Source organism: Chlamydotis macqueenii, chromosome 6 (assembly GCF_036417535.1).
Source record: "Chlamydotis macqueenii isolate bChlMac1 chromosome 6, bChlMac1.mat, whole genome shotgun sequence".
Classification (NCBI taxonomy): domain Eukaryota; kingdom Metazoa; phylum Chordata; class Aves; order Otidiformes; family Otididae; genus Chlamydotis; species Chlamydotis macqueenii.
In genome coordinates, this window is record NC_141561.1 from 28,429,420 (window position 1) to 28,454,686 (window position 25,267).

At 39.7% G+C, this 25,267-nt stretch overlaps 2 protein-coding genes and 2 non-coding genes across 6 annotated transcripts; 3 read left to right on the forward strand and 1 right to left on the reverse strand.

The window, feature by feature from the left end:
• The first annotated feature begins 14 nt into the window (after positions 1–14).
• EEF1B2 (eukaryotic translation elongation factor 1 beta 2) lies at positions 15–4,029 on the forward strand. The gene is made up of 6 exons (XM_086751607.1): positions 15–147; positions 504–626; positions 2,007–2,130; positions 2,479–2,545; positions 3,186–3,311; positions 3,835–4,029. Exons 1-6 carry the CDS (start codon positions 68–70, stop codon positions 3,987–3,989), a joined length of 675 nt encoding a protein of 224 aa, XP_086607733.1. The 5' UTR covers positions 15–67; the 3' UTR covers positions 3,990–4,029.
• LOC147600220 (small nucleolar RNA SNORD51) lies at positions 2,327–2,406 on the forward strand. Its single transcript, XR_015259007.1, has one exon. It is a non-coding gene; the product is annotated as a small nucleolar RNA SNORD51 (small nucleolar RNA).
• LOC147600221 (small nucleolar RNA SNORA41) lies at positions 2,848–2,981 on the forward strand. Its single transcript, XR_015259000.1, has one exon. It is a non-coding gene; the product is annotated as a small nucleolar RNA SNORA41 (small nucleolar RNA).
• Positions 4,030–8,440: 4,411 nt separating the features above from the next.
• On the reverse strand, positions 8,441–23,807 carry CMKLR2 (chemerin chemokine-like receptor 2). 3 transcript variants are annotated; one of them, XM_086750919.1, is made up of 3 exons: positions 23,730–23,807; positions 21,095–21,242; positions 8,441–10,690 (listed from the first exon to the last, which is right to left on the reverse strand). In XM_086750919.1, exon 3 carries the CDS (start codon positions 10,672–10,674, stop codon positions 9,622–9,624), a length of 1,053 nt encoding a protein of 350 aa, XP_086607045.1. In that variant the 5' UTR covers positions 10,675–10,690; positions 21,095–21,242; positions 23,730–23,807; the 3' UTR covers positions 8,441–9,621. The 3 variants fall into 3 exon arrangements, with proteins under 3 accessions (XP_086607045.1, XP_010118547.1, XP_086607046.1); XM_010120245.2 differs by lacking the exon at positions 23,730–23,807 and having other exon boundaries at positions 21,095–21,351; XM_086750920.1 differs by lacking the exons at positions 21,095–21,242; positions 23,730–23,807 and adding an exon at positions 16,465–16,578.
• Between the last annotated feature and the right edge of the window lie 1,460 nt (positions 23,808–25,267).

Sequence of the window (25,267 nt, forward strand, 5' to 3'; positions counted from 1 at the left end):
GCTACTGGATCTCTTTGCGCGGCGGCGGAGCTGAGGGTGGGAGTGGGAGCTTGCGTGCCCCGCCACCATGGGCTTCGGGGACCTCAAGTCCCCCGCTGGCCTTCGGGTCCTCAATGATTTCCTAGCTGACAAGAGCTATATCGAGGGGTGAGAGGCGGTGTGGGGAGTGCTGGGGCTCGGGGGAGGCGAGCCTGTCCAGGCCAGGCCGCGGTGGGGCCCGCTGGCCTAACGGGGGCGGGGGGGCCGTGCAGGCGGAAGCGGGGGGGGGGCTTTCGTCACTCGTGTGCTTAAATCCGTGGTGGCAGCTGCAGTGTGCCCGCGCTGCCGAACCCGCCTGGCTCCTCGCGGTGCCGGCGGTGCGGGGCCGCTGGGCCTGGTAAAGTCTGGCGGGCGCACCGAGCCGCGGCTGCCGCGGCGCGGGCCTCCCAGTGCTCGGCGGCGGCTACTTCACGTCTTCCTGCGTGCACCGAGGGAGGGGGTTAACCTCGACTTGTTCTCCGCAGGTACGTCCCTTCTCAGGCTGATATCGTAGTCTTCGAAGCAATCGCTGCCCCGCCTCCTGCAGACTTGTTTCATGCTCTTCGGTGGTACAATCATATTAAGTCGTACGAAAAGCAGAAGGCAAGGTATGCTTGAACTGTAAAGCTGGAATGTATGTGCGAGCTGGTCTATGAAGTGTTGCATTTGCTTTTTCGAGTTTGAACAAAACTGTTTTTCACTGGTGCCACTTGGCTTTTTCTGTTGGTATTGGAACAGGAACAGCTCTAGAAGCAGAGCAGGCTTCTTCTGTCAATGCATTACACTTTTCGCTTAGAATTTAGGCAGCCTGATTCTGTCTCTCTTCACTTGCTGACATTTCTGCTAAAGGTTATAAGAAAGGCTTGAGTTTTGTTGCTGCCATTTACACAATAACTGTGCTGAAAGCTGGAAATTACTTACCAGTAATCAACCCCATAAAGGCAACACCGAAATGGATTAGAAAGTATTACATGACTCTTTAAAGAAAAATATACAGGGTGTAGACGATAAATAAGGAGAATGCTTCGTTCTGAGTTTTAGTCCTGGAAGATAAAACAAAATCAATGCTTTGCAATGTGGAAGCACATATAAAGAAGGGGAAATATGAAAGCAAATGTTATCTTTTTTCTTTTTTAGTGATTTTAGTGTTCATGAAAGGTGCTGTATTGACATCCATGGAGACTGCAGGCCTCTCTAAAAAGGTACAGCATAGGTAGTGTCAGTATTGCTACACTGCCTCCTCTATGTGCCTCAGTCCTGTTTGGAGGGAACTCTTGTAAAGCTGGGTGGCTCAGTCACCAGTCTGTTTATGAAGTTCTTAAAATGCTAAAGGGGACTGAGATTATAAAGTTGCTTCACAAAGTCCACTGTGGAAACTGCTTCTAGTTCTTGAAAACTAAAGCTGGTTTCATGATTCTTGTAACAGCAGTCCACAATAACAATAGAAATACAACCTCATTCTAACACTATGGAACTGTATGAGCTATAGGAAAAGATTAATTCAGGGGGTTCTGGTCCCTCATGTGCTTTCACAGTAGAGCATTCACTGACACTTCCAAAATCAAAGGATCAGTTACCTTACAACGTGTTTTCTGTCACTATTAGTTTTTAAACAAATGAAAATACTTTTAGGGAAGCATGAATAAGAAGTTTGTAACTCTTCCTACACAGAATATGATGCAGGTAATTACTCTATTAAGAAAGTTTTTCTAGCCATATACGTAGGTGGAGCAGTAGTGTTGGGCAGGATCATGTCAGCTTAGATGAACAATCTTTCAATTCGGATTTGCTGTACTCCAAACTAGCATGTGGTCAGGAACACTGAGGCTGTCTTTCAGGGGGTTCTGTTCTCAAGTAGCAGAATTAGTGATTTTTTTTTTTCTAATTATAGCATTTTTACTATGAATGCACTTGTAGGTTCAGTGACAAATTGGCAGGATTTGTGTTGACACTTGAGTAGGTTCCTAATGTCTGCTGTTTTCTCTCAGCTTGCCTGGAGTAAAGAAGGCTTTGGGGAAATACGGTCCTGCTGATGTTGAGGACACAACAGGTGCAGCCACAGATAGCAAAGATGATGATGACATTGATCTCTTTGGATCTGATGATGAGGAGGTACTTGTGACCTTTTTGTATTATATTTGGGGTTTTTTAGAAATACCAGATCGGGAGATTTTGTGACCTTGATAGCATATTCTACTTGGAATTCTTAAATTCACCTGTATTTGCAGAACAGAAAAGGTTGGAAAGTAAAAACTGAGTCAGAAAGTTATGAGTTGTAGTGCAGTGAATTGTCTACTTTTAACTTTGACTGGTTACATGATGAATAAAACAAAAAATCACCATCTTTCGGCTGACAGTTGTGATGATTTGTTTTTGCCTGAGTCGATGCCAGTCAACTTGGTAATGCTTTAAAGACAGGGGGTTTTGGAGTTTTTCTGTGACTTTATATTTATCTTTCAGGAAAGTGAAGAAGCAAAGAAATTGAGGGAAGAACGTCTCGCCCAGTATGAATCAAAGAAGTCCAAGAGTACGTCTACCAGGAACTTCTTAGTCTTTTATGCTTGGGTTAATTTTCCTGTATTTGAACAGGATGGCTAGAAACACTGACTGTCATAGGTAAAGTTGAGTGAAGTGAGACAGGAGTAATTGGCTTCACTTGAATTGCCTGTGAGCTTGGCCTTTCCTGTAGCAAATGGGAACCTTAACATAGTTTTTGTTCTACTTAATACATTCTTGTTTGTCTTACCTGGAGGCTGAGCTTTCTATAAAAACTGAGAACCCCAAAGTTGTCTTTGAATATTTAGGGAAAAGGCTGCAGTATGCAAGTCCCTCCACAGCTGCTGGTCTGGAACTGTTCAGAACTGTAGCAGTTGCAGTATTCCCTCTGTGGAAAATAAACTGTTACATGGTATTAAGCTCCTTCTCAAATCCTCTGAAAAGGACTTCCTATGTAACAAACAATGTTACCTTCTTAATCTATGTTTTCTTGTGAGACTATTTCTCAAGAATTTTGAAATGTATGTTGGTGCAAGAGGCCTGTCACAGCTATGTGAGAAGGTTCTTGTTGATGAAATTGGAAAAGCTGTTCTCGTAAAGCTAGCTTGCAAGTATATTCATGAGGTTTTTTTAAGATTTCCTCTCGTTTAATTATTACTTTCTTCCCCCAGAACCAGCTGTTGTTGCCAAATCATCAATCTTGCTTGATGTGAAACCGTGGGATGATGAGACAGACATGGCAAAACTAGAGGAGTGTGTTCGAAGCATTCAAGCAGATGGCTTGGTCTGGGGATCTTGTAAGTAGGAGAACGTTTCAAAGCAGGGAAAGGGGAGATAGTGCGGTCTTTTTAAGGTAGTGTAGTGTATAAATGGGTAGACTTGTGGTCACTGCTGATCTGTGAAAATGTGAGTAGCTAAAACAGTGTGGGAATTACAACACTAGAGTACTTCAGTATCTTGGCATAGAGCCAAGAGGTTTATTGGTGCAGCGGACAGGTTAAGATTCAAATACAGGTTTTTAAAGCTTTAAAACTTTGGCTCTGCTGCCCGGCATCTCCCTGTACAGTTCCTGATGCAGCAAACACACACCCATGTGTCTACATCACTGGTTTGGATGACGGGAACCCACAAAACCAAACCCTCTTTGACCACCTTGTAATAAATGCTGTGTTGTTGATGAAGCAGATCATAATATGGAACAAATTGTATTTTTTATGTATTCTTGCAAACTGCTTTGATCAGTTCAGTATTACTAGATTTGCCTTTTTAAGGGATTCCACCAAACAAGGAGTACTAAATGCTTTTTTTTTTTTTTTGCAGCCAAGCTTGTACCTGTTGGCTATGGTATCAAAAAGCTTCAGATTCAGTGTGTTGTTGAAGATGATAAAGTTGGAACAGATATGCTGGAAGAGAGAATAACAGCTTTTGAAGATTATGTACAATCAATGGACGTAGCTGCTTTCAATAAGATTTAAATCATGATATATCTAGAATAAAGTAATTGCAAAAAAAAAATTGGGCTGTGTCTGTGGTTAATTCAAAATCGTGGTGTAATCCAACTTGTAAAATTGGTTGACTGGTAAAGTAGAAGCTAAAACTGAATTTCAAGTTTGCTCCAACATACCACTGTAGTACCCAAGAACATGAGCAGAGGAAATATAAAATTCACATTTACCATGAAGCCAGATTTAACATTTACATGGCTTTAAAAATGCTCTTTCGTCCATTTTTGAGGGAAGTTGCATCTTTGAGGATTTCTGTAATTCCTCTGGAAGGAGGGATGGCTTTAAGGGAAAAGCACAGAGCTCAAGCAAAGTGCGAGTAGCTCTTTTTAGCAGTTAAACAGTAATATGGATTCCTTTTGTTTAATAAGGGTGGTGAGTAACCAAATATAATGCAGCTTTTGTTGAAAGCTGAAAATGCTATTCCTGTGGGAGTGGAGGTGTAGATAAGTTAGGTGTAACACCTCTCATCTGCCCTGAGCCTGCCATGGTGTCCTTTCTTGTGTGGGCTTTGAGCCCTTTTTCTCTGAGGTGTGAAAACATCCACAGTGAAATTACTTCCAGTTTCGCATCTTTCCCAGGGCTTCTTAATTAGTACCACAAATAGTGATTCTGACAAAAGCTCCTGCTTTTGCATGCCAAGAGCCTTGCATATCCTGCACCTCCAGCAGCCGGGGCCGGCGTTGGTTAGCCGGGGGAGCGGGGTTGTGCTTCTCGAAGGGTGCCACGAACTCGGGGGCGACTAGGGGGCAGCAGGCACCTTCCACAAGCGCTGCTTAAGGCACCAGATGTCCAGCCCCCGGCGTGGCAACGCGAGGACTAACGGGGCGCAGCGACCACAGGCTACAGCTAATGCAGCTGCGTAATCTACCCGAAGCATGCTCCAGGCTAAAGGAAAAAAAAAAAAAAACACAAAACCAAGGTGTTCCATTAAGTAGCATAATTAACACCAGTTTGAGCTGCTCACTTGGCTGCAGATTGGTTTCTAGATTCAGGTTCTTCAATCTTTAAAAAACATGAAATTATCAGAGCTAAATTGTTTTCCAAAAACTATCCATAGGAATCAAACAAATGTAAAAGCTGTCAAAGTTGTCGAGCTTCTAGACAAATTCACGTTTCTAGGCCTTCTGTTGGACTGAGATAATTTATTGTGACCATTAAATGGAAACTTTTTATGTGCCACGTTGGTCACTCTGAGATGAAGACGCTTAGTGACAAAGCCTGACAGCAGCAGCTAAAATCACCCTTTTTATTCTTTTTTCACAGAGCATCTGTATGTGGTTATCTGGCACAGCAGGTCCTGTTTCCTTTTTGTTTAAAGGTCTGCCAACTTCGGATTATGCAAGAGCTTTGTTTTATAATTTGTCTCAGAAAAAAAATCGGCCTGCCAGAGGTTTAAAGCATGATTAAAGAATTGAAAATAAGTATAATTACAGGCCTCATTCCCACCTTCTGTAAACTTAGCTCCCTTTACACTTAGCTTCATCCTGTGTGTAATTAACATACAGTACCCTTTCTGTGACAACTCTCTAGCTGTTGCTTCTGCTAAATCATGTAGCTTAGTTTTAGCAATTCTGTCTTGGTGCTGTTAAAAGCAAGAAATCAGCAAATGCTGCATCAGGAAAAAAAAAAGATGGAATAAAAATTCTGCCACAAAAATGTAATTTTTACTATCCTTGGCCATCATGGTTTCTGACCTCCCATTCAACGTGCTTGTTACCCTTAAACTCTGTCCTCGACCTTCAAATTAGAGCTGTAAGTAAGTGGACAAAAAGGTTCGATTTATAGACTGCAACTTTGCTAAAATACAGCAGCATGAGCCGTCCATCTGACCTGCCAGACTGCTTTTGTGTGTGTGTGTTTCATTTATGCTCATCATGCATGTACAAACTCTTCAGTTGTTGGATTGCGTGTGCGTGTGTGTGCGTGTGTCCGTGTGTCTGTGTGTGTGCGTGTGTCCGTGCGTGTGTCCGTGTGTCTGTGTGTGTGTGTGCGTGTGTGTCCGTGTGTGTCCGTGTGTGTGTCCGTGCGTGTGTCCGTGTGTCCGTGTGTGTGCGTGTGTCCGTGTATGTGTCCGTGTGTGTCCGCGTGTGTCCGCGTGTGTCCGTGTGTCCACGTGTGTCCGTGTGTGTGTCCGTGTGTCCGTGTGTGTGTGTCCGTGTGTGTCCGTGTGTGTGTGTGTCCGTGTGTCCGTGTGTCCGCGTGTGTCCGCGTGTGTGTGTGTCCGTCCGTGTGTGTGCGTGTGTCCGTGCGTGTGTCCGTGTGTCCGTGTGTGTCCGTGTGTGTGTGTGTCCGTGTGTGTGTGTCCGTGTGTGTGTCCGTGTGTCCGTGTGTCCATGTGTCCGCGTGTGTCCGCGTGTGTCCGCGTGTGTCCGCGTGTCCGTGTGTGTGTGTGTGTCCGTGTGTGTGTGTCCGTGTGTCCGTGTGTGTCCGTGTGTGTCCATGTGTCCGCGTGTGTCCGTGTGTGTGTGTGTGTGTGTGTCCGTGTGTGTGTCCGTGTGTGTCCGCGTGTGTGTGTCCGTGCGTGTGTCCGTGTGTGTGTCCGTGTGTCCATGTGTGTCCGTGTGTGTCCGCGTGTGTGTGTCCGTGCGTGTGTCCGTGTGTCCGTGTGTGTGTGTGTGTGTCCGTGTGTGTGTGTGTCCGTGTGTCCGTGTGTGTCCGCGTGTGTCCGTGTGTCCGTGTGTGTGTCCGTGTGTCCGTGTGTGTGTGTGTGTGTCCGTGTCCGTGTGTCCGTGTGTGTCCATGTGTCCGCGTGTGTCCGCGTGTGTGTGTGTCCGCGTGTGTCCGCGTGTGCGTGCGTGCGCGTGCGTGCGTGTGCGTGCGTGTGCGTGCGTGTGTGTCCGTCCGTCCGTCCCTCCCGATGTTAGAGGGAAACTTGCTGCACAGGAACAAAACAAAAAAAGCTAGAGAGCACAGTCTCTTCAGTTACAAAATAGATAGTTGTGTGGGTAAGAGAATTCCACAGAATCCACATATAATTAGGGGTTCTGGTATAGTATTTCAGTATGTGATGGTATATTACTGTTTCATTGTGCCTGTTAAATATCAGCATCTTAGGATACATGAGACACTTCTCTCCCAGGTGCAGCCCATAACGGAAAGATCAGCAGAAAGTTCCATAACTTAAATCTGTGATATATGAGAATACTGAGAAAACAGCGTCAATGAAAGTATTGGTTACAAACTACTCTACGTAACAACTTTCAGAAGTACAAACTTCTAAGGAAGCAGATAAGAGTAAGTAACCAGAGCCTGTCTGTTATGAAATGTGTCAATAGCCATTATTCTTGAATGAATGTTTGATTTTGGAGCTATTTCCTATGAAGTGTTCTTCTATAGTATCTTTTAGCACAGTAAGATAGATCCTGTTCCTCTGGCTTTCTTTCCATTGCGGTGGGTTGAATGAGCATTCCTCTGTCCAAGCAGTGTAGAACTGTTGGTATTGTTTTGGACACTCTTTGGGAACAGAAACTTAGAGTATTATCTGTTTTGTTTGGGTATCTTCCATTACTCTTGCATAAATTATTTGGAAATTATTCTGTAACTGGTCTTGGTGTGAATGAGAATAGTAATTACATTGCAAAACTGTTAATCCACTTATTTCCATAGACCAGGGCTCATTTTGGCCTTATTCAATTCTGTATCATCTCTGTTGTTTTCTTCAGGGGAAGCTTCTGCAAGAGAGCATAAGTATGTTCCCCCACTGAAAAATCAAGCTCTTTCCTGTATATAGCAATATGCTATCTAGCTGAGCTGCATCAAGAAAGCTGACATAAACTTTTAATTCCTGCAGTAGAAAAGGTCAGGGCTTGCTTTCATCTTCTGAAATCTTTGGGAAGGAACTGTTCTAAGAATGGACAGTCACTGCATATTGCTGCTGAGAAAAGCAAATGGACACACTCTTTGGAAAAAAAGAAAATTTTATTCACTTGGAGTACAGTCAGGAGAGTAGTACTAAAACATCATTCTTAGAAAGATGTCACGGAACGTATGAAGAAAAACTGCAAAATGTTTGATTTAGGCACATTCAGCAGTGCAGTGCCAAAATATTATGATGAGTCACTACGTACCAGGGAGCAAATGACTCAAAGGAAAGAGTGTTGCTTACCAACTTTTCAGCCCAAAGTTAAATACATTGAAATTCTACTGATTCTGCCTGACTCTCCCAAACTCTGAAACCAGAGCCCAAAGAAACAGTTACAGACTACAGTCAGACTGTTTCTGTTTGTACAGCTACCAATACTGGATGTGCTCATGCATGTATATATATATACTATACAAAAGCAAATATATTTACATATAAGGCCTCATTTACACTATAAATGTTACTGACGTGTGTTGGCAGGCCATAGAAACTAGGTAGATTATCTGAAAGGCAGTTTTATTCTATATACCTAGGCCAATAAGAAGGGAAAATAGGTTCAAATTTATCCAAAGCTTTATTATTTTACTTTTAGTAGAGTTTTATCCCACTTTTTAATTAAGTGGTATTGCATCAGAAATTGGTCCACTCCACTTAGTATATATATTTACGTTGGTACATGCATGATTCTACAGCAATCAACAGAATACAGCATAGCTTCATCTTTCTTATGGGAGTGGACTCCATTTCCTGGATGTACTTTCTTGCTTCTCATTTGACAAATAAGTCCAAATTTGGCTACAGACTTGTAACGGAATATTGTTGAATTCACTCTGCCCATTTTTAGAAGATGGGCATTAAGGCACACAAAATGTTATATTTTTTCTTTACCTTTGTTTGACAGAGCAATAAAGATAAATTGATAGTTGTAAACCTCTTTAGGCCCAAAAGTTTAAACATAGAAAAAGAACAAGTGGGGCAGGGGGCCTTTAATCTCAGCTTCTGTAAGAAACATTGTCAAATGAGCCTAATACCTGTAGGAAACATCTGCTCAGTATTTTGGACCCAGCTGGTGCTAAAAGCACAAGAATAAGTGATCAGAAAACATAGGATCTCCTATCTTAGTTTTGAGTATAAAATGAAGAGCACTGGGAAAAAAAACTCCAGATTTTATTTCCATATTTTTCTTTTTTGAGAAGAGGAAGCAGTGATTCAGTGTCCTCTCTCTTGGTTTTCTTCTCCAACTGCAGAGTGAAGCCACCAATAGCTTCACTTAGCTGGGATGTAGCCAGGTGATTCCTACTTAAGGCAATCCTAGACAACCAGGACACTCATGACCCATTGCTGTATGCCATCACCTCTTGGAAGAGAATGTCTAGATCAAGAGTGTTATCAGTGATGGCAAGGAGGAATATTTTTATTATGTGCTCTTTTGATATCAATCAGGTATGGAACCACAACAAAACAACAGGATCACAGCAACATTCCTGATCAAAAACCCAGTTAGAGCAATTCCACTTATGCTGACAACTTTCAGTTCAGGCTCTGTGTGCATTGCAAGTACACCACACCTAAGCGATGTGTCCTTTGAAAACTTTTCAAGAAAAGCAGCAAGTGCAATTAAGCCAGCTGTTTACATAAAACTGTATATGCAAAGATGGACATCTGACTGGCAGATGCAAAGTCAAGAACACCTCCAAATCTCCTGTCAGGTGTTTTGGAGAGGGATGGTGGCAAGAGCTGTCACTGAGCAGTTTCACAATAGTGCACAGGCGCATGGGTGTTGTCTGAGCTCCACAGCTGCTCGCTCACAGTTCCAGAGCGGCTCACCTCCCACAGTGCCAATTTTAGCACCTCAGAGACTGTTGTCTTGACCTGGGCCTGGAACTTTTTGCTAATCAGAACGTAGAGGATTGGATTGAGGCAACTGTTGATGAAACCAAGGCCAGTGGAGAGGGGAATGCCATCCTGCAGTAAGCCATGCAAATTTTCATCATGGTGAGCAGACAGCTCCACAATGCTGAATATGTGATATGGTGTCCAACAAACAAAAAAAGCTACAACTACAGCAATGATGGTCCAGAAAAGCCTGCTGGAAGTCAATACAGTTCTCCTCTTCACTTTGACAATCAGCAATGAGTAGCAAATGACCATAGTCACTAGAGGAAAGAGGTAACCGAATGCAAGCCTCACCCAAATGAGAATGTGATGTGTCAGCAAAATAAGTTCTCTGTCATGCACATGGAAGTTGTTGTAGCAAATGGTGACATTGTTGAGAACTGTAGCTGTGTCTCTAAAGTATAAGGCAGGGCCACCAATAATTGCAGCTGACATCCAAATGATCCCACTAAGAACGAGGGTGTTCCTTACAGTCCGATATTTGTAGGAAAATACTGGGTGGACAAGGCGGATATAGCGGTCGAGGCTGATGAACGTCAGGAAGAAAACACTAGCAAACATATTGAGTAGTGCAATGAATGAGTTCATTTTGCAGAGCCACTTCCCAAAAGGCCAGTGGAAGCCCATTGCCACGTATGTAATATAGAGGGGTAGGAAGAGAACAAAAATGAAATCTGCAATGGCCAGATTGAGGAACCACAGTGTAGAAACAGATTTATCCCACTTAAAGCCCATAAACCAGATGACAATGGCATTACCTGGCACTCCCAGCAGAAATGCCACACTGTAAAATGAAAGAGAAATCATATGGGCGATGCTGAGGGAGGACTGGGGTGATTCATCTTCCTCAGACAGGTCATAGAAATAAGAGTAGTTCTCAAAATCTTCAAATGTCATGTTGCACGGTTGCTTTCTGGGGAGGAAAAGAAATTGAATCGTCAAAGGAGAAATGTTTTACTGCACTGCAAATAGTAACCTGCAATTCCTTTAAGTTCTTGGTCATAAAAAACCCCAAAACACTGACTTAGTTTCACATAGCTATCACTTTCTAGCTGTCTGTTGCTACCACAAAGCCTGTGGAGTATTTTGGTCACAGGCACTTCAAGAAACACTCAAATCAAGACAACACTTGAAATCTTCAGGAACGTTTTTCCTTGCATTTTTTTCTTAACAGAGAGCCCAGAGCAGAGTACCACTGATAAACTTTTGGGAGACCAGCTGCAACCTTTACTGAAGTGTGATTTTTCTAGTCTTTCTAGTTGCGTTTCATATTTTACTGCTCTGTTCCTATTGAAGCAAGTTTAATGGATTATATCTGTCAGAAATCAGAGAAGCACTAGACATCTATGTAGGCAAAAAAAAAGTGCAGTTAAAAGACTAGGAAGTCATTTTTAGTAAAATTATCACCCACACACCTCAAATTATAGTTAACAAAATCATACACAATGATTTCTCCAGCAACTGAAAATTCATTTGTCTATCTTTGCATTGAGGAATACTGATTTTCAGACACATTCAATGTATTAGATTTCATTAACACAGAAAAGAATGTAGAGAATGAAACATACAGAATATATTTCAGGGACAATACGTACAATTCTGGTATTCTTCCACTAGTGAGCTGAGAAACAGATAACAGTTGAAAGAAAATAAAGCTTCCCAAGAGAACAAGACACACTGTAAGACCTATATATAAAAATGTGTCTCCCCTTTTTTCTTTTTTTTAAGACATAAACACAGTCTCAGTTTTCTTCTGTTGCAAAAGGTTCTGGAACTTACAAGTACAACATGATTTTTCACATAGGAATTTTCTTCTAAAACTCCAAAGGAAGAGTGTAGGAGGGAGAGAAGGGAGGGGGAAGGAAAATATAAACCAAAAGAAAAAAAAAAAAAAAAAACAGAAAAAAAGATATGAATGGGAAAATACATAGCAAACAGAGGTTGAACAGGAAAAAGCACTCAGGAGTTATGCATTCATTCCACAGTACAGACAAAGCTGCAGCATAGCAGAGATGGCCACAGTCTGACAAAAAAGTACCTGCCACAGCCCAAACAAATATTCTGCTAAATTCTGTTATCATTTAAAGCTATATTGGCTGGCTGGACTCAGCTGCATAAAAAACCTGTCTCTGAGAGCAGGATACAACCAGCCCATTAGCTGTACTATCGATGAGCTCACTGGTACACTTCTGAGCGCTAGCTCCATTCAGAAACTGAAATTCAGCCTGTGCTTTTGAAACCCAGCCCTGCATTCCTGTAATTCCATCAATTTTAGCATGCTAAGGACAACAGGAACAGGGTCTCTGGAGTACGCTGCCTGCAGAACCACATCTGCAAGTTTGTATTCATGTACATACCTTTCCTCCAAAAGAGCAGTTAGCTTATTTTGAAAGGATTACTCACACAAGTGAAGCTACCCATGTATTAGATTTCTCATCCGTAGATGAATAGACAAGGGGGGGACAAAAAAAAAAATAGTTGTGCAATTTTATATATCTTGATAAAAAAAAATATGTAATAAGAGTAAATACAGCCTGTTCTTTCAAGAGGCTATGATAAGATTTGCCCTCTGTAATTTACATCAGACTGAAGGAATGCTATTTGGTTCGCTGTCCTGATAAAATGATACTTATTGGGCTGCATTTATGTAATTACGTGCCCCTTGAGGGTAGATTCTGCATCAAATACCAGTACCACCCATCTGAGTCATTTTTTCAAATAGCTTAACAGCTGCTGAGAAAGAATATAAACAAGGAGCAGTACTGCTGACATCTGGAACAGCATTACATTTGGCCAGTTTCAGAGGACAGTCGGGTTAGTTTAAGTATCTTTGCCTATAAACACAGAACTATAGCTTCAAATTGAATTTATACAATCACACAAAAAATAACCAAGTTTTTTATATTCTTGCTGATTAACATCCTGTATTCCAGTCATTAATCAGTTTTGCTTTTAAGTTTCTCAAGAGCTAGCACAACACAACACTTAGATTCAAACATTTCCTCCCTGTATGTGTAATCTCCAAACTTTTTTTTCCTAATGGTGCTAAAAACTATAATGACTATAACAAATATTTGCCTACTGCTCAACAATGTTAATATTATATCTGGAATTTCAAAGATGATGTATAGCAGGAGAAAGAAAACATACTTAAATAAATAGCAAATATTTAAAATAAATAGCAAATATTTACCAAGCCTCCTGTAATTTAAAACTCCTCCATTGAAAGAGCACACCTCTAGAATGCAATTGGTTTTCCAAGCTTGTATTTTGCCTTATCTCTAACTCCTAGTCTTCCAAAGCAGTGACTCTTCAGCAGTGGGAGCAAAAAAGCAGGAGGAACATTGCTTACCATTGCTGCCGGTGCACGGATGCTGAAACTGGACCCTATGGCTAGTGCTCAGCAAAGACTGACAACTACGTTTGCAAAGCCCAGAAACATTTTACCTTTGACATCCACTTATATGAAGCACTCTTTTAACAGGACTCACAGTGCTGAAGCCGTGCCCTGAAAAAGATAAGCGGTAGGGGATTTTCAGCGGAGCTATGCTGGTTTACATAAATAAGGACCCTGATTTTTTCTTCTGGGATAACCGTTAACCATCATTCAGCGGGGTCGTTTCTTTGTGTTCGTGAAACACATAGTCTCAAATATGTGAGTTTGGTTTTTATTTATTAATAAACTTCCAGAGTCAGAACTGTCTTGTAGTTCAAGTCTAGGTCTTGAAAGTGAATAAATCTAATTCTATTCCTTATTCTGACACTGATTTCCTGTATGATCTTTGACAAATGGCCTAATTTCCAGACTGGAAAGACTCTCACAAACCTGTCTGCAAACAGAGGCTCAGTAGAGAAAACAAGACTTTTTGCCAGCAGTTTCCACTTGGCTTTCAGGCCAACTGCTAGAAAGGGTAAGGGAGGTTTGGTGCAGTTCACTGGCTCAGTGCCTGCTGGTCCAGGGTTGCAAAAGAGAGCCAGAGGGAGGAAAATATTTTTCAGTAAACAGGAAAGTGTGGTTAGAGGCCTGGCAATAGGACTTGGGGGCAGCCACAGGTTACAGAACAGTGTTGTATTGCATATGGATTAATATAACCAAGTTTAGACTTTATCCTGGGTTTTTTTGTTTGGTTTTTTTTGTTTGTTTTTTTTTTTAATAGTAAACAGCATGTGTAAAGCTCAGCAGTTGTTTGACTAGAATCTGTTCCTGTTTGCTGAGGTCACAAGCAGCTCTGAAAACTGAGCCTTCTTGAGTCAGTTGCTTAATTATTAATATAGTTCCTTAATTTTAAGAAAATAGGTTTCAGAATGTTTGAACAGAAGGTTTAATTTCCTGTTCCCTTCCGTAAAACAGAAGTTAATTACTAAACAAAATCATAGGAATATCATAGGCTGGCACTTGGTGCTAGTATCTTTAAGGTCCTGGGACAGAAAAGAGAATTACCAAGAAATACAGATAGTTAGGAAATATTTCTAAAATACAAAGGCACAGAATTACTGGGAATAGACTTCACAATGTGCTACATCAACTGACTTTCTCTGAACTTCAGCAGGGAATTACAGAATCGGATGTCAATTGATATATTAAGTACCAAGTACCTAGAGTTCATTTTCTCTGCCACCATTACAGTATTTTGTAAAGTTGAGCCATAATGACAGCTTGGACAAATTATTGGATCTGCTTAAAACAAAACAGCTTTTGTCACACTAAGAATGAGTTATGATGTGGGACCAGTACTTTGGACTCTATTCATGGCTGTTGCACATGTATCCTGTTTGACCAGGGGAAGTCGTTTGACCTCTTCACGCCTCAGCCCTGAGGTCAGTGGAATGGCTTTGGAATGAAATTATATTGGGTTTTCAGTCTAAAATAGAAGAAAACAAACAAAACAGTTGCAATTTCCACTCACTTCATTTGATGCAAACTCTTCCTGGGGTTCAAAGTTCTCTGGGCACCATGCAAGTTAGGTCAAACTTAATTACACCGGTAGCTTATGCCACATGTTTGGACTACAACCTCTCTCTCACATTTGGTCCTCATTACTTTCAAAATTTACAGAGTTCCAAGGGAAGAGCTTATTCATTGTCTATGTTAGTTAAAAGTTAATGCAAATATTTGAGTGGTAGTCTCAAAACCTGTTTGTTCAGTGTGATAAACAGTCCTCAGAGCATCTGGCCAGTTGAATTGATTTCAGAGGTCATAATAATGGGTCCTGACTTAACAGGAAAATTCCAGTTTGCAGTTGGCTGTCTCAAAAGTTAACTTCATAGAGGGAACATATTACACAAACTCTCTTTTTATGTCTTTATTAATAATTCTAAGCATATCATATTCCACATGTATGGCTAGAGGAAAGCTTATTTGATTGATTCATTTCAACTTTTGTCATCTGCAAGAGTGAAATGTTGGAGAACAACTACTTTCTCAAAAGGTCACCTAAAGCCTGCCTGTCACACTGTGTCTCAGCAAGTTTGGATATTGAATTCATTTCAGAGTCCTCAAAAAAATTATTGGAGCTTCTGAGGTGTTAAACTTTGAATGTATCTAGATTAAAAAACAGAAACATGAAATTCACCCAGTAGTTTATCTATAACGTTCAAAACACAGAAGGCTGAGGAAGTTTGTTGGAGATACACACGTATTTCTGGCAAGTATTTTACAAAAATATAAGATCCTAAAACTCACAAGGAATATCAATGACATTACAAACTGTCATAGGCTCATGTTTCTCTCTCAAAAGAACAAAGCCAAGATGACCACTTGCCTCCATGTAGAAACATTCCTATAGCAATAAGTGCCTGATACAGCCATACTATGAAATTAAATCATAGCTATGCTATAATTTAAGCCTAAAGCTGCCCCTGCAGACAAAGCTACTAGGAAACGAGTATTTTAAGCTAGTATACACAAAAGCAGAATCAAGGCTTGTGTCTATGTTTTCTCTTTCACAGACACATACACAAACACCTATCTCTTGAATATAGTTTTAATAGTCATTAGATATATGGTAACAAAACAATTTTGTAAGCCATCCTGAATTCAGCAACTAAAATGGGTCATAATAGATATGACACATGACTGGAGACCTTTTCAAGCCACTATACAGATGTATTTTTCTAGCAGACAAGACTAGAACGCAAATAACCATCATTCTCCATTACATCTCTCAATGAAGCAGTGTATACGCAATGTACTAGCTAGACGTCTCCTAAAATTTATGCCCAAACCAGCTTTCTTTGAGCAAGGCCAAACATGACCTTATTAGTCATAACACATCACTTCATCTGTGGTATTGAAGTCATTTGACCAGATAATACTCTCATAACATTTTACACAAAGTGAGTATTACCATGGGATTAACAAACCCTTCAGAGCAGACTCAGTTAATACTGTTAAAAAGCAACGATTTGAGACCAGTACTTCTGCCACCACAGAAATGTTAAACAAATGGAAAACCCAACTTTATATCTAAATAATGTTGCTGTAATAGGAAAAGTATCTACAGTAGATCTGGCCTGAAAATAACAAATAATTCAGACAACTGCTGCAATTGAGCAGTGTACCATTTCCACAATCAGGTAACTCATAAATGTCTGCAACTAGCAGCTGCATATCATCAAACGTGATTTATTTTCATGCTGATCCCAGGCACCAAGACTTCCATCCCCAAAGAAGACAAAGGAACTCACATGTCCTCAGGATATGCACTGGGAAGGGGGACAAACTTGGTAACTGTAGTTAGTGCTTGCTCCTGCTCTTATTCTCTTCCATTAATACAGCTAAAAGTAGAAATATATTTTTTTTAATATTCAATTTGAACATAAGGAGTTGCCGTAACCACTGCAAGTCTATCATGTGACAGCAGAGTCAAGAAAATGACATATGATATCTGTGAAACACTTGAAGTGGCCCCATTCTGAAAAAAAAAAAAGAAAAAGATCTAAGCATTCTTTCAAGTAGATAAAAACAGAAGTTTAGGTAAACAGTGCTACTTGAGATTTAAAATACGGTCTTATAGTGTATGTGTCAGCACTGCCAAAGTATTTACATAACCAGTCAAAACACCGCAGTATTCCCAGCCCTTGGTGAAAGTGGACTCAAGTGAGAAGTACCAACAGTCTGGTTTGCAGACAAGAAGGCTGAGAATGACCTACAGGAAGTCTCTGATCAAACCAAGTGCTAAACCTAGAGTCCCTGCCTAGTGGTTCAACCACAGTCCTATCCTCTTTTCTTAAACACAACACTGTTCCCTCACTCATGATGGAGTGGAGAAACCACAGCTTCACCTCCGGGAGACCTTCCCCTTCCTGAAGGGAGGCTGTCCCCTGTGCCATCATGCCCACTGTGCTGGAGGAAGCCAGAACCTACCTGGGCAGCCCTTGCAGATTCTGGTCTGTTTTCTCTGCACTGAAGAGAAAAGGAGCCTGGATCTCCACCATTTGCTTGTCATGTACATTTATCAGTCTCTGCAGGCCCAGGACACACCTCAGGGCCATTAAGCACACTTCTCAGATGGCAATACCCAGCAGGTACACCATCCATCATATTGGCTGTGTCCTCAGCATGTAAGATATGCACACTAATGAAGCAATGTTCCAGGGAAGTTTCACGTGTTTTCTACTCCTCCACGAATGCCAGCAGTATTCTTTTTGGCTATAAGCCACCATAATAACTACATACCTAGAATAATGGAGAAAACCGATCCAAAAATTTTAAAGTGTCTTAGCTTCACAGTGGCTGGATTGATAAGATAACGAATGCTTGTATTTTGAATCAAGCATGGCTTTTTATGTTTTTCATACAAAAATTATATGGAATTTTTACTTCAAAACTGTTTCATGTATTTGTGATGAAAGAAGCCTTTGACTAGCATTCACATGATTATTACATGATTTTGCAGCTCTGAGCATGTATTTTAAATGGTTGTACTCCTTCAGCAAACACGTACTTTAACCACAACACTCTCCCAACAGCAAGTAGCAAAGTGACAGCAGCGAATAAAGAGTGAATGCAGAGATTTCTTTCAGACTATCAACTGTTGTCTCAGCGGACTGATTAAGGCCAATTAAACATATGTTAGAAAACAGCCATTCTAAAGTTACTGCAGGGTAACAACAGGTCCTTACAGAAAAAATAAAATCACCTTCTCCAGCAAGATACAAAATCTCTATCAAATCACAGATAAAAAATAGCTTACAATCAGTTACACTTACAGTCCTTTTAACAAGAGTTAAGAGTTAACCCCAGAGAAATTTAGCAACACAGCTCATTCCTCAAATTCCTCAATTACTCCATCTTATATCTTATTCTATTTAACATATTAATTTCCCAGTAACTTATAACAGTATGATTGGTTATGTGCTGCCCTCTAAATTGATCTTTGTTCTTATAGGTTTATTCTACTACTCATGAAATCTACATCAGCAGTTTCTTCTAGCATGATTGTAATATTGCTATGGTTATATTACTCTTGACACATACTTGTGCATGGGTATTTCAGAACATCCAGTTCCAAAATAGTGCTAGCATATAATGAAAACATTCCAGCTGATAACATACTTTATTTTGCCCTCACAGTTAATACAGAAGGATGACTGTGTCCAGTAGATTAAGGGTGTCTACTTCTGTATCAGAGTTCCTCTAATATTCCTACATAAACAAAGCTAATTCTTTCATTTACTTTAAGTTCAAGTCTAAAATAAGCACTGCCTGTATTTCTACAAAACTGAAAAATTCCTATCTTTACTACAATTTCAGGAGGGCTGTATATTTATCTATGTCCCTAATACAGCATTGGGAACACTCCCTAGCACTGATAAGAATAGATGGCGCCTATGATTAAAGTATTAAACGAGAAACTTGGAAATACTGGTTTTACGGGCTTCCTGTATTACCTTAGCAAATAATTTCTATGTCATGCTGAATTTGACTTCACTAGATTTGGTACAACACCTTCAGTTAAGGGTTTAGGACCTGGACAACACATGACTGTTTTCTTAAACGGAGAGTGGTTCTTAACATTTCTGAAACACCTCATTGAAATGATGTGGGGCTGCGCTCATTAAAAGAGGATAAGTAGAAAGAAGAAATGGGAGTGTAGAAAGTGATATTACATTGATGGTACCAGACTTGCTACTCATCGTTTTCTCTCTCTTACCTAGAGGGCTTCAAAAGAGAATAAAACTTCTGTGCCAGGCTCACACTTACTGAAAGAGGCAAGTAATGTATTTTGGGAAAGTATCCAAAGGCCCTAGCTTTTGAGATCAAAGCCTTACTGGATCTAGGCACTGTAAGCGCATAATGAGAGACAACTCCTTCCTTGTTTATAATTAAACAGAACAAACAGACACAAGAAGGAACAGAAGTATCTTGCCCAAATCCAAACAGTAGATTCAAAGGTAGAGTTGGAGGCAGAATTTGTATCTTGGCAAACATCTTTTGCGGATAGAGGGAAAAGGTTTTAGTTCTTCATGCTTGTGCTTTGTGATTCTTGAAGTACATCCTTCGAGAAGTAACAAAAAGGGATAAGAGAGCCTGGGGTGGGGAAGAAAAGTAGGAGAAGGCTGCAAACTCTTTGCTAGCTAATGTCCCTGGTAAGGCCTGGAGTATTCTAGAATGCTGTCCTTTGCAGATAACCCTTTCAAATAAACCTGACTTGTAGCAATGGATTTTGTTAGTTTCCCTTTGAGCCCACTGATGAAAAAGTATTTTATCTGCACTAAGTCTGCTCAGTTCATCTAAAGAATTGTAATCTAGTAAAATGTTGGGCCAGGTACAAGAGACCTGCAACAAGCCAGCAAAAATTCTCTCTGGAAAAGACAGAAAAGGCTGATAGAGGGCTTTTTGCTCCGGTCTCCAGGCCTTTAACCTCTGGAACATATTGAAGATATAAAGAGCACAGAATTAGCTGAGCTCCGCTAGAAGTACTACATGTTTCTTTTAAGGACACATAATTTTTCTTTTTGTCTCAGGAGCCTCAAGCACGCTGCAAAAGTAGCAGCAAGTGTAGGAGAGTTGCTCTGTGCATGATGGCATCTTGATGGCATCTTCCCTCCTAAAACCAAATGTCTCTTGGACACCACTCACCTCAGTCACACCAATCCCTTCTTCTGGTAACAGGACACAAGAAACTGTCCCTCCCACTCAGCTCTCTTTTGCAAAGCCAGCAACAACAGAGCCCTGTACAGTTGTGAAACTGTTAGCTTCAGACTGACTGAACACAAATCAAACCATTATCAGAAATAATGAGTGAAAATTAGCCAGACAACCAACCACTACGGTAAGAGAGACAGCTGAACTGTTGGCACATTCCATAACACAAAATGAATAAATACGCAAATAACAAGGTCACTCAACAGACTACAGTCCTCTGCAAAACTACCTGCTTAGTGTTTGAAACAGCAGAGTTATTAGTAAAAAAATTAATATTAAGAAAAGATCACAAACTTCAAGTGGCTTTTAAAAAACATGAGAAGAAAATCCTTCAAGGCAACTGGCTTTATTAGGAAAGAGATACAAATTTTCCTCTTGAATCAATCTATCAGAAATAAACACAAATCTAACAGCATTTCATAAGTTGCCCATTAGGTTGTCAGCAGAGAAGGAAGTTTTTAAAATGAAAATGAAGAATTTGCAATATATAGTACATACAAATTGCATTATTGTCATTAACAGTCTTCCTCTGCTCCCACCAGTGCAGCAAAAACCTGTGGTCAGATCTTGCCTAGGAATCCTTATATAGAGTTTCCCTGACCTATGATCCCTCTCCACAAAGGCAATTAGAGAATCCAAACCATAAATTCATTCTCCAGAGACAAATAACTTCCACTATGCAACACTCAAAGAGATTCTAAGTGCAATAAAAATGGACTGTAATACCACTGATAGTACATATAAAATCCCTAGGATTAAAGTAAATTTAGTAGGATCTCTATCCTGTCTGCCTGGCATGAGTGGCTGATAATATTTTAAATTCAGGCAGAAGCTGCAGTGACATTAAACAAAAGTACTTTGACTTATCAAAATATTTGCATTTTCTAGCTCAACTGAGGCAAAACAATGATATGATGCTAGTAAAAGTAAGCTGTCATAAGCAAGTTAATCCTGAATCAGTTTCTACAAACCTGGTCCGACAAATTCCTTTACCCTGATGTACCCTCACTCTCTTCTCCTTAGCTATTAATTAATAAACATTTAAAGTTACTCAGTAATACAATTTTATTCAGCTAGAAAGCAAATGTGTTTTAATTCATTACAATCTAGACATCTTCTGTAAATCTACAAAAACAGGTATGGGATTTAACAGAGAGATTGACCTACCTTGTTTAGTTCTTTGAAGCAAAACACACTGTAAATCAGAGATGTGAGCTCTGTAGCAGAAGGAAGAATGAAGTGATCTGCAGAGTTCAGAGTGACTTCAGTGTGATTCCAGCTGCTTCACTTGGCTACTGCCTTCCTTCTAATAAAGCTGCAGAATGATATAACGCTGTGTTTGTTTTCAGCTGAGGAAGTTGTTTCCAACTTCCCTTGGTTTTCTAGACCCAGTTTTGAAATATTGCCTTTCTGTATAATCCCAGTATTTCACCAAAAATAAACGTTAGACATGTGAATGAATCATTTTGGTCAGCGTCCAAGCAAGCAACAGATGTGGTGGCTGATGAATGGAAAGAGACCTTACAGTTGTAGGCTGCTTTTTGTTATGCAGAGAAGAGGCTGAACGGTATTTCTTTGTAAGCACTCTGGTATATAGGAAATAACGTTGAATGAGCAGAAGGATGGTTTAAAAGTCACGCACAAGCATCATTTTGTAACTGTATGGTGAGATGCATTCATTTTGTAGTTATGATTATTAGATTAATCTTTTGTGTGTAAGACAGAAGTGAGCTCCTCAAACCATCACTAATTAGTACCTCTGTCTGTCAGTCAGTGCAACACTGGTCAGAAATTTGAACTGGGTTTTAGGAAACTTGGCTTGATTCCCAGTTCTGTAAAGAGCCTGCTGAGTTTTTGTGCCTCATGATCTCCGTGTAGCTTAGTTTCTCAGTCAGTAAAATGGGAATATTATTCCACTAGTATCTACATACCATAGCTTCACCTGACTCTGATGGTACTGCACTCATCATATCTTTTTGAATCAGCTGAGCATCTGTCAGTCTACCCTTACCAAAAATTAAATCTTCTAGTGGAAGCAATAATCTAACAGTGGTACTCCTCTGTGATTAATGCAAAATATGTAAAATGTTCAACACTGATTGAATCTAGTCAATTCCAATTCTTTCAAATATCAACTCTATTGATTCCACTGAAAATTAGAAAGAAAAAAATCAATTAAATGAACAGTCAAACAAAACCCACAGAAGAGGGAAGTGCTTAGTGAGAAGGAGCAAAACTGAAATTTCAGCATCTAATTAGCAAGGCTATCAGTTTTAAGCATCTCTCTTATGATCCACAAATCACAGATTCTCTTAACAGGAACAAAAAAACTCCTTCCAGAAAACCACCCTGCTCCGCCTTTCCTCCAGGACAGCTCTTCCTGTTCTGCCAATATAACTTAAAATGCTGATAGCTTCTATATGAGGAGGAAAAGCTATGAATGAAAGGAGGATGGAGATTATGCTATCGGTGGGACACACAGTCCCTGGACCACAAGGAAAGGACATGGGGCATGATTCCTGTGAATATATGACATAGGAGAGGAACAGGGGAGTTGCCTGAGGAAGGACTATGGAAAAAATCAAGGACCTCATTATTTGGCACCCCACTTGTTTATTTCTTGCATTTTAAAGATTTCCTGGTTTCTCTAGGTAACTGATTGGTGAACCTTCACTGGAAAAAAAAACTCTTTTAATAGTAGTTCTCTTCTTTTGTAAATACTGGGATAGGGTAAATATAGGCGTTGTTGAACAGCAGATCTGCCCAGGTATTTTTTCCTCATAATGGCACATGAGTCTGTGTGTCTCTGTGTGTCTTTGCCAAATCCAGTTACTGTAAGGCAGTTAAGTCAAGGGCTTGCTCAGTACTATTTCAGCAGGACAAAAGAGGAAATTACTGGGTAGATAACCCTCACACATGATCTACAGTAAAAGAAAAAAAAAAAACAAAACAGCAAGCAAGGTAGAATCACACATTTGCCAAATGCTATTCACCTTCTTGGTGCAGGGAACATTCTGGAGAGTGCAATGGATTATAACAGTTTTGGGGTAGTGAAGAATTGTCCTTAAGGGGCTGTTGCCTTCACCGTAATCTAAAGCAGGCTTGAGACTCCTCTAACATGGACTGGGATGATAGTTCAGCTCCTTCATCCTTCAGAACCAAGAGAGGATTAAACCTTACACAGCAATTTTCCTCACTGTTTCTACCACTGCACTGAATATGAAATCACATCTGCTAAGGACCTAGAAGACATTTTGTGGAGGTAAGTTTTCATAGAAAATGAGAAATTTTTTTCCAAGAACAGTAGATTACTGCATTTAAAAGAATTTTTCTACTGATTTGGCCTACTTATATTTGCTCCTTTTCAATTGAAAGGGACTTTTGCTTTCATGAGTAATTACCCAATTTGCACAGTATAACCAGCATATGTAATGTATCTGGGAGAAAAAAGGAGAATAGAATTTTACAGATAAAATTGCATTTAATCTGAAAATATTTTATTCTGCTTGTTTTCTCTTCAGAGCTAAATACAGCATTTTATTCTTCTACAGTTTTGAGTAATCACAGTGGGAATCTTAAGTATCTCAAGAATGCAACCTTGGGCCCTAAACCTTTCCTTGTTTTAGTTCCTTCTAACCTTAGACACAGTAAAACTGGAATGGTGAGTCCCAAATTACATGTCTTTTTAACATACACTTTCATGCAACCTGTTAACAATTTATATCATTTTAAGAGTGTGATCTTTTCAGATAATTTTCTGAAAGTTATACACTTGGAAGAAAACTAATGAAAAAATATATACCTTGTTTGCTTTCCTGTCTTCTCCTTTTTCTATTTTGAAGTTGTATTTTATTTTGCCATGTTATTTGTGCTTTTTCAATACGGTAAGTTAATGAAGTCTTGGAGTTTTTACTCTATATTAAGTAGGGCAATATGCCAGAGCTATACGGAAGAGGGACATGCATCATGAATGTACAGTGCATGTGGGAGTTGCCAAGAGAAATACTACTTTATACCTGATGGAAAAAGAACAAAGAAGAACATTTTCCTACAAATAATAGATACTGGGTTGTCCAGCAGTGAATAAAGTAGGTCTACTGAAAAGCAAATGAGTTTTAAAAACACTTCAGATTTTTGTGGGTTTTTTTAAACGCTATAAAACAAAACAAAGCCAGAGGACATATGGAAAAAAAAGATACAGAGGAAAAGCCTTCAGAAATACTTTACCAGTATTAGTCAAAGCATAAATTTCAAAGCAATAAACAAACACAAAGTAGCTTTAATTTACCTGGATTACCAATAATTGCCTGATAGTTCTAGTATTTCCCACTACTGAGAGCACTCGATCTTATCAAGCTGCCTATCAGTAGGTGCAGATAATCTCAGCACTGATGAACACCCCAGACTAAATTCAAAGTGCACTAATTCAATTAAGCTGTACCAACAATGAATTTGCAAATTAGGTCAAACAAAAAATATTTAGTTTTTCTCAGGGTTAATTTAAGCTGAATAATACAATAAATAAATTACTTACCTTTTGAGGATGCAGCTGTTTACAGTTCTGTTCTTTAAAAAAAAAAAAATCTTCACTGTTCCTTTGTCCTCACAGTTATGAACTCTCACCTCCTCGATTAAAATCTGCTCTGGAAAGACAGAGCTTAACTACTTGACAATCAGGAAAAGGGTAGTTTCCTCCCTTCCTGTGAAACTAATGACTACTCATACCTATCCTTTTGGTAAAGCTGTAATGTTTACTTGTGGCTTAACTGCCCACCACATACCATAGTCAGCAACAAAATTGTCCAGTGACACATTTAAATCAAACCACCTGATGAAGGGAGGTTTGGCTCAATTAGACAGGTCCACATCCTCTTTCTATGATGATATTAGAAATCTGGAGATTTTCATGTATAACAGGTTGAAGAAATTCAGTAATTCTGCAGAAGGCAAAATCCCTAATCTACGTATTACTTTAGTTGGGTCAAAACACACAAGCATATAAATTAATTGCTATATGTGCATTTGTATATATAGAGATATTCATACAAGTTCGAGCAGGATCTTTAAAAGCAGCACTTCATGTAACTCCTGCAAACAAAGTAAGTAAGGTATTGCATTCTATGAAATCATTAATATTGGAGAATAATTTACAAGAAAGGGAAAGAAAAAAATATATTTTTTATTTAGAAGAACGCTATCTAGAAAAAAATACAATTAGAAATAGCATTTTCCCCCATAGATTTTGCTTTTATACTTGTGTTTTTTCTCATTTTCCAAAAATAAGTAAGAATTATTTTCTACATAACTTTCAGACCATAGCTATTCAAATTTTGTATTCAT

Bases quoted from the DNA above. Each gene is read 5' to 3' on its own strand.
- EEF1B2 (XM_086751607.1), top strand. From the start codon at position 68: ATGGGCTTCGGGGACCTCAAGTCCCCCGCTGGCCTTCGGGTCCTCAAT. The intron at 148-503 runs GTGAGAGGCGGT...TGTTCTCCGCAG, and splicing joins GACAAGAGCTATATCGAGGG to GTACGTCCCTTCTCAGGCTG. The intron at 2,546-3,185 runs GTACGTCTACCA...TTCTTCCCCCAG, and splicing joins TGAATCAAAGAAGTCCAAGA to AACCAGCTGTTGTTGCCAAA.
- CMKLR2 (XM_086750919.1), bottom strand. From the start codon at position 10,674: ATGACATTTGAAGATTTTGAGAACTACTCTTATTTCTATGACCTGTCT.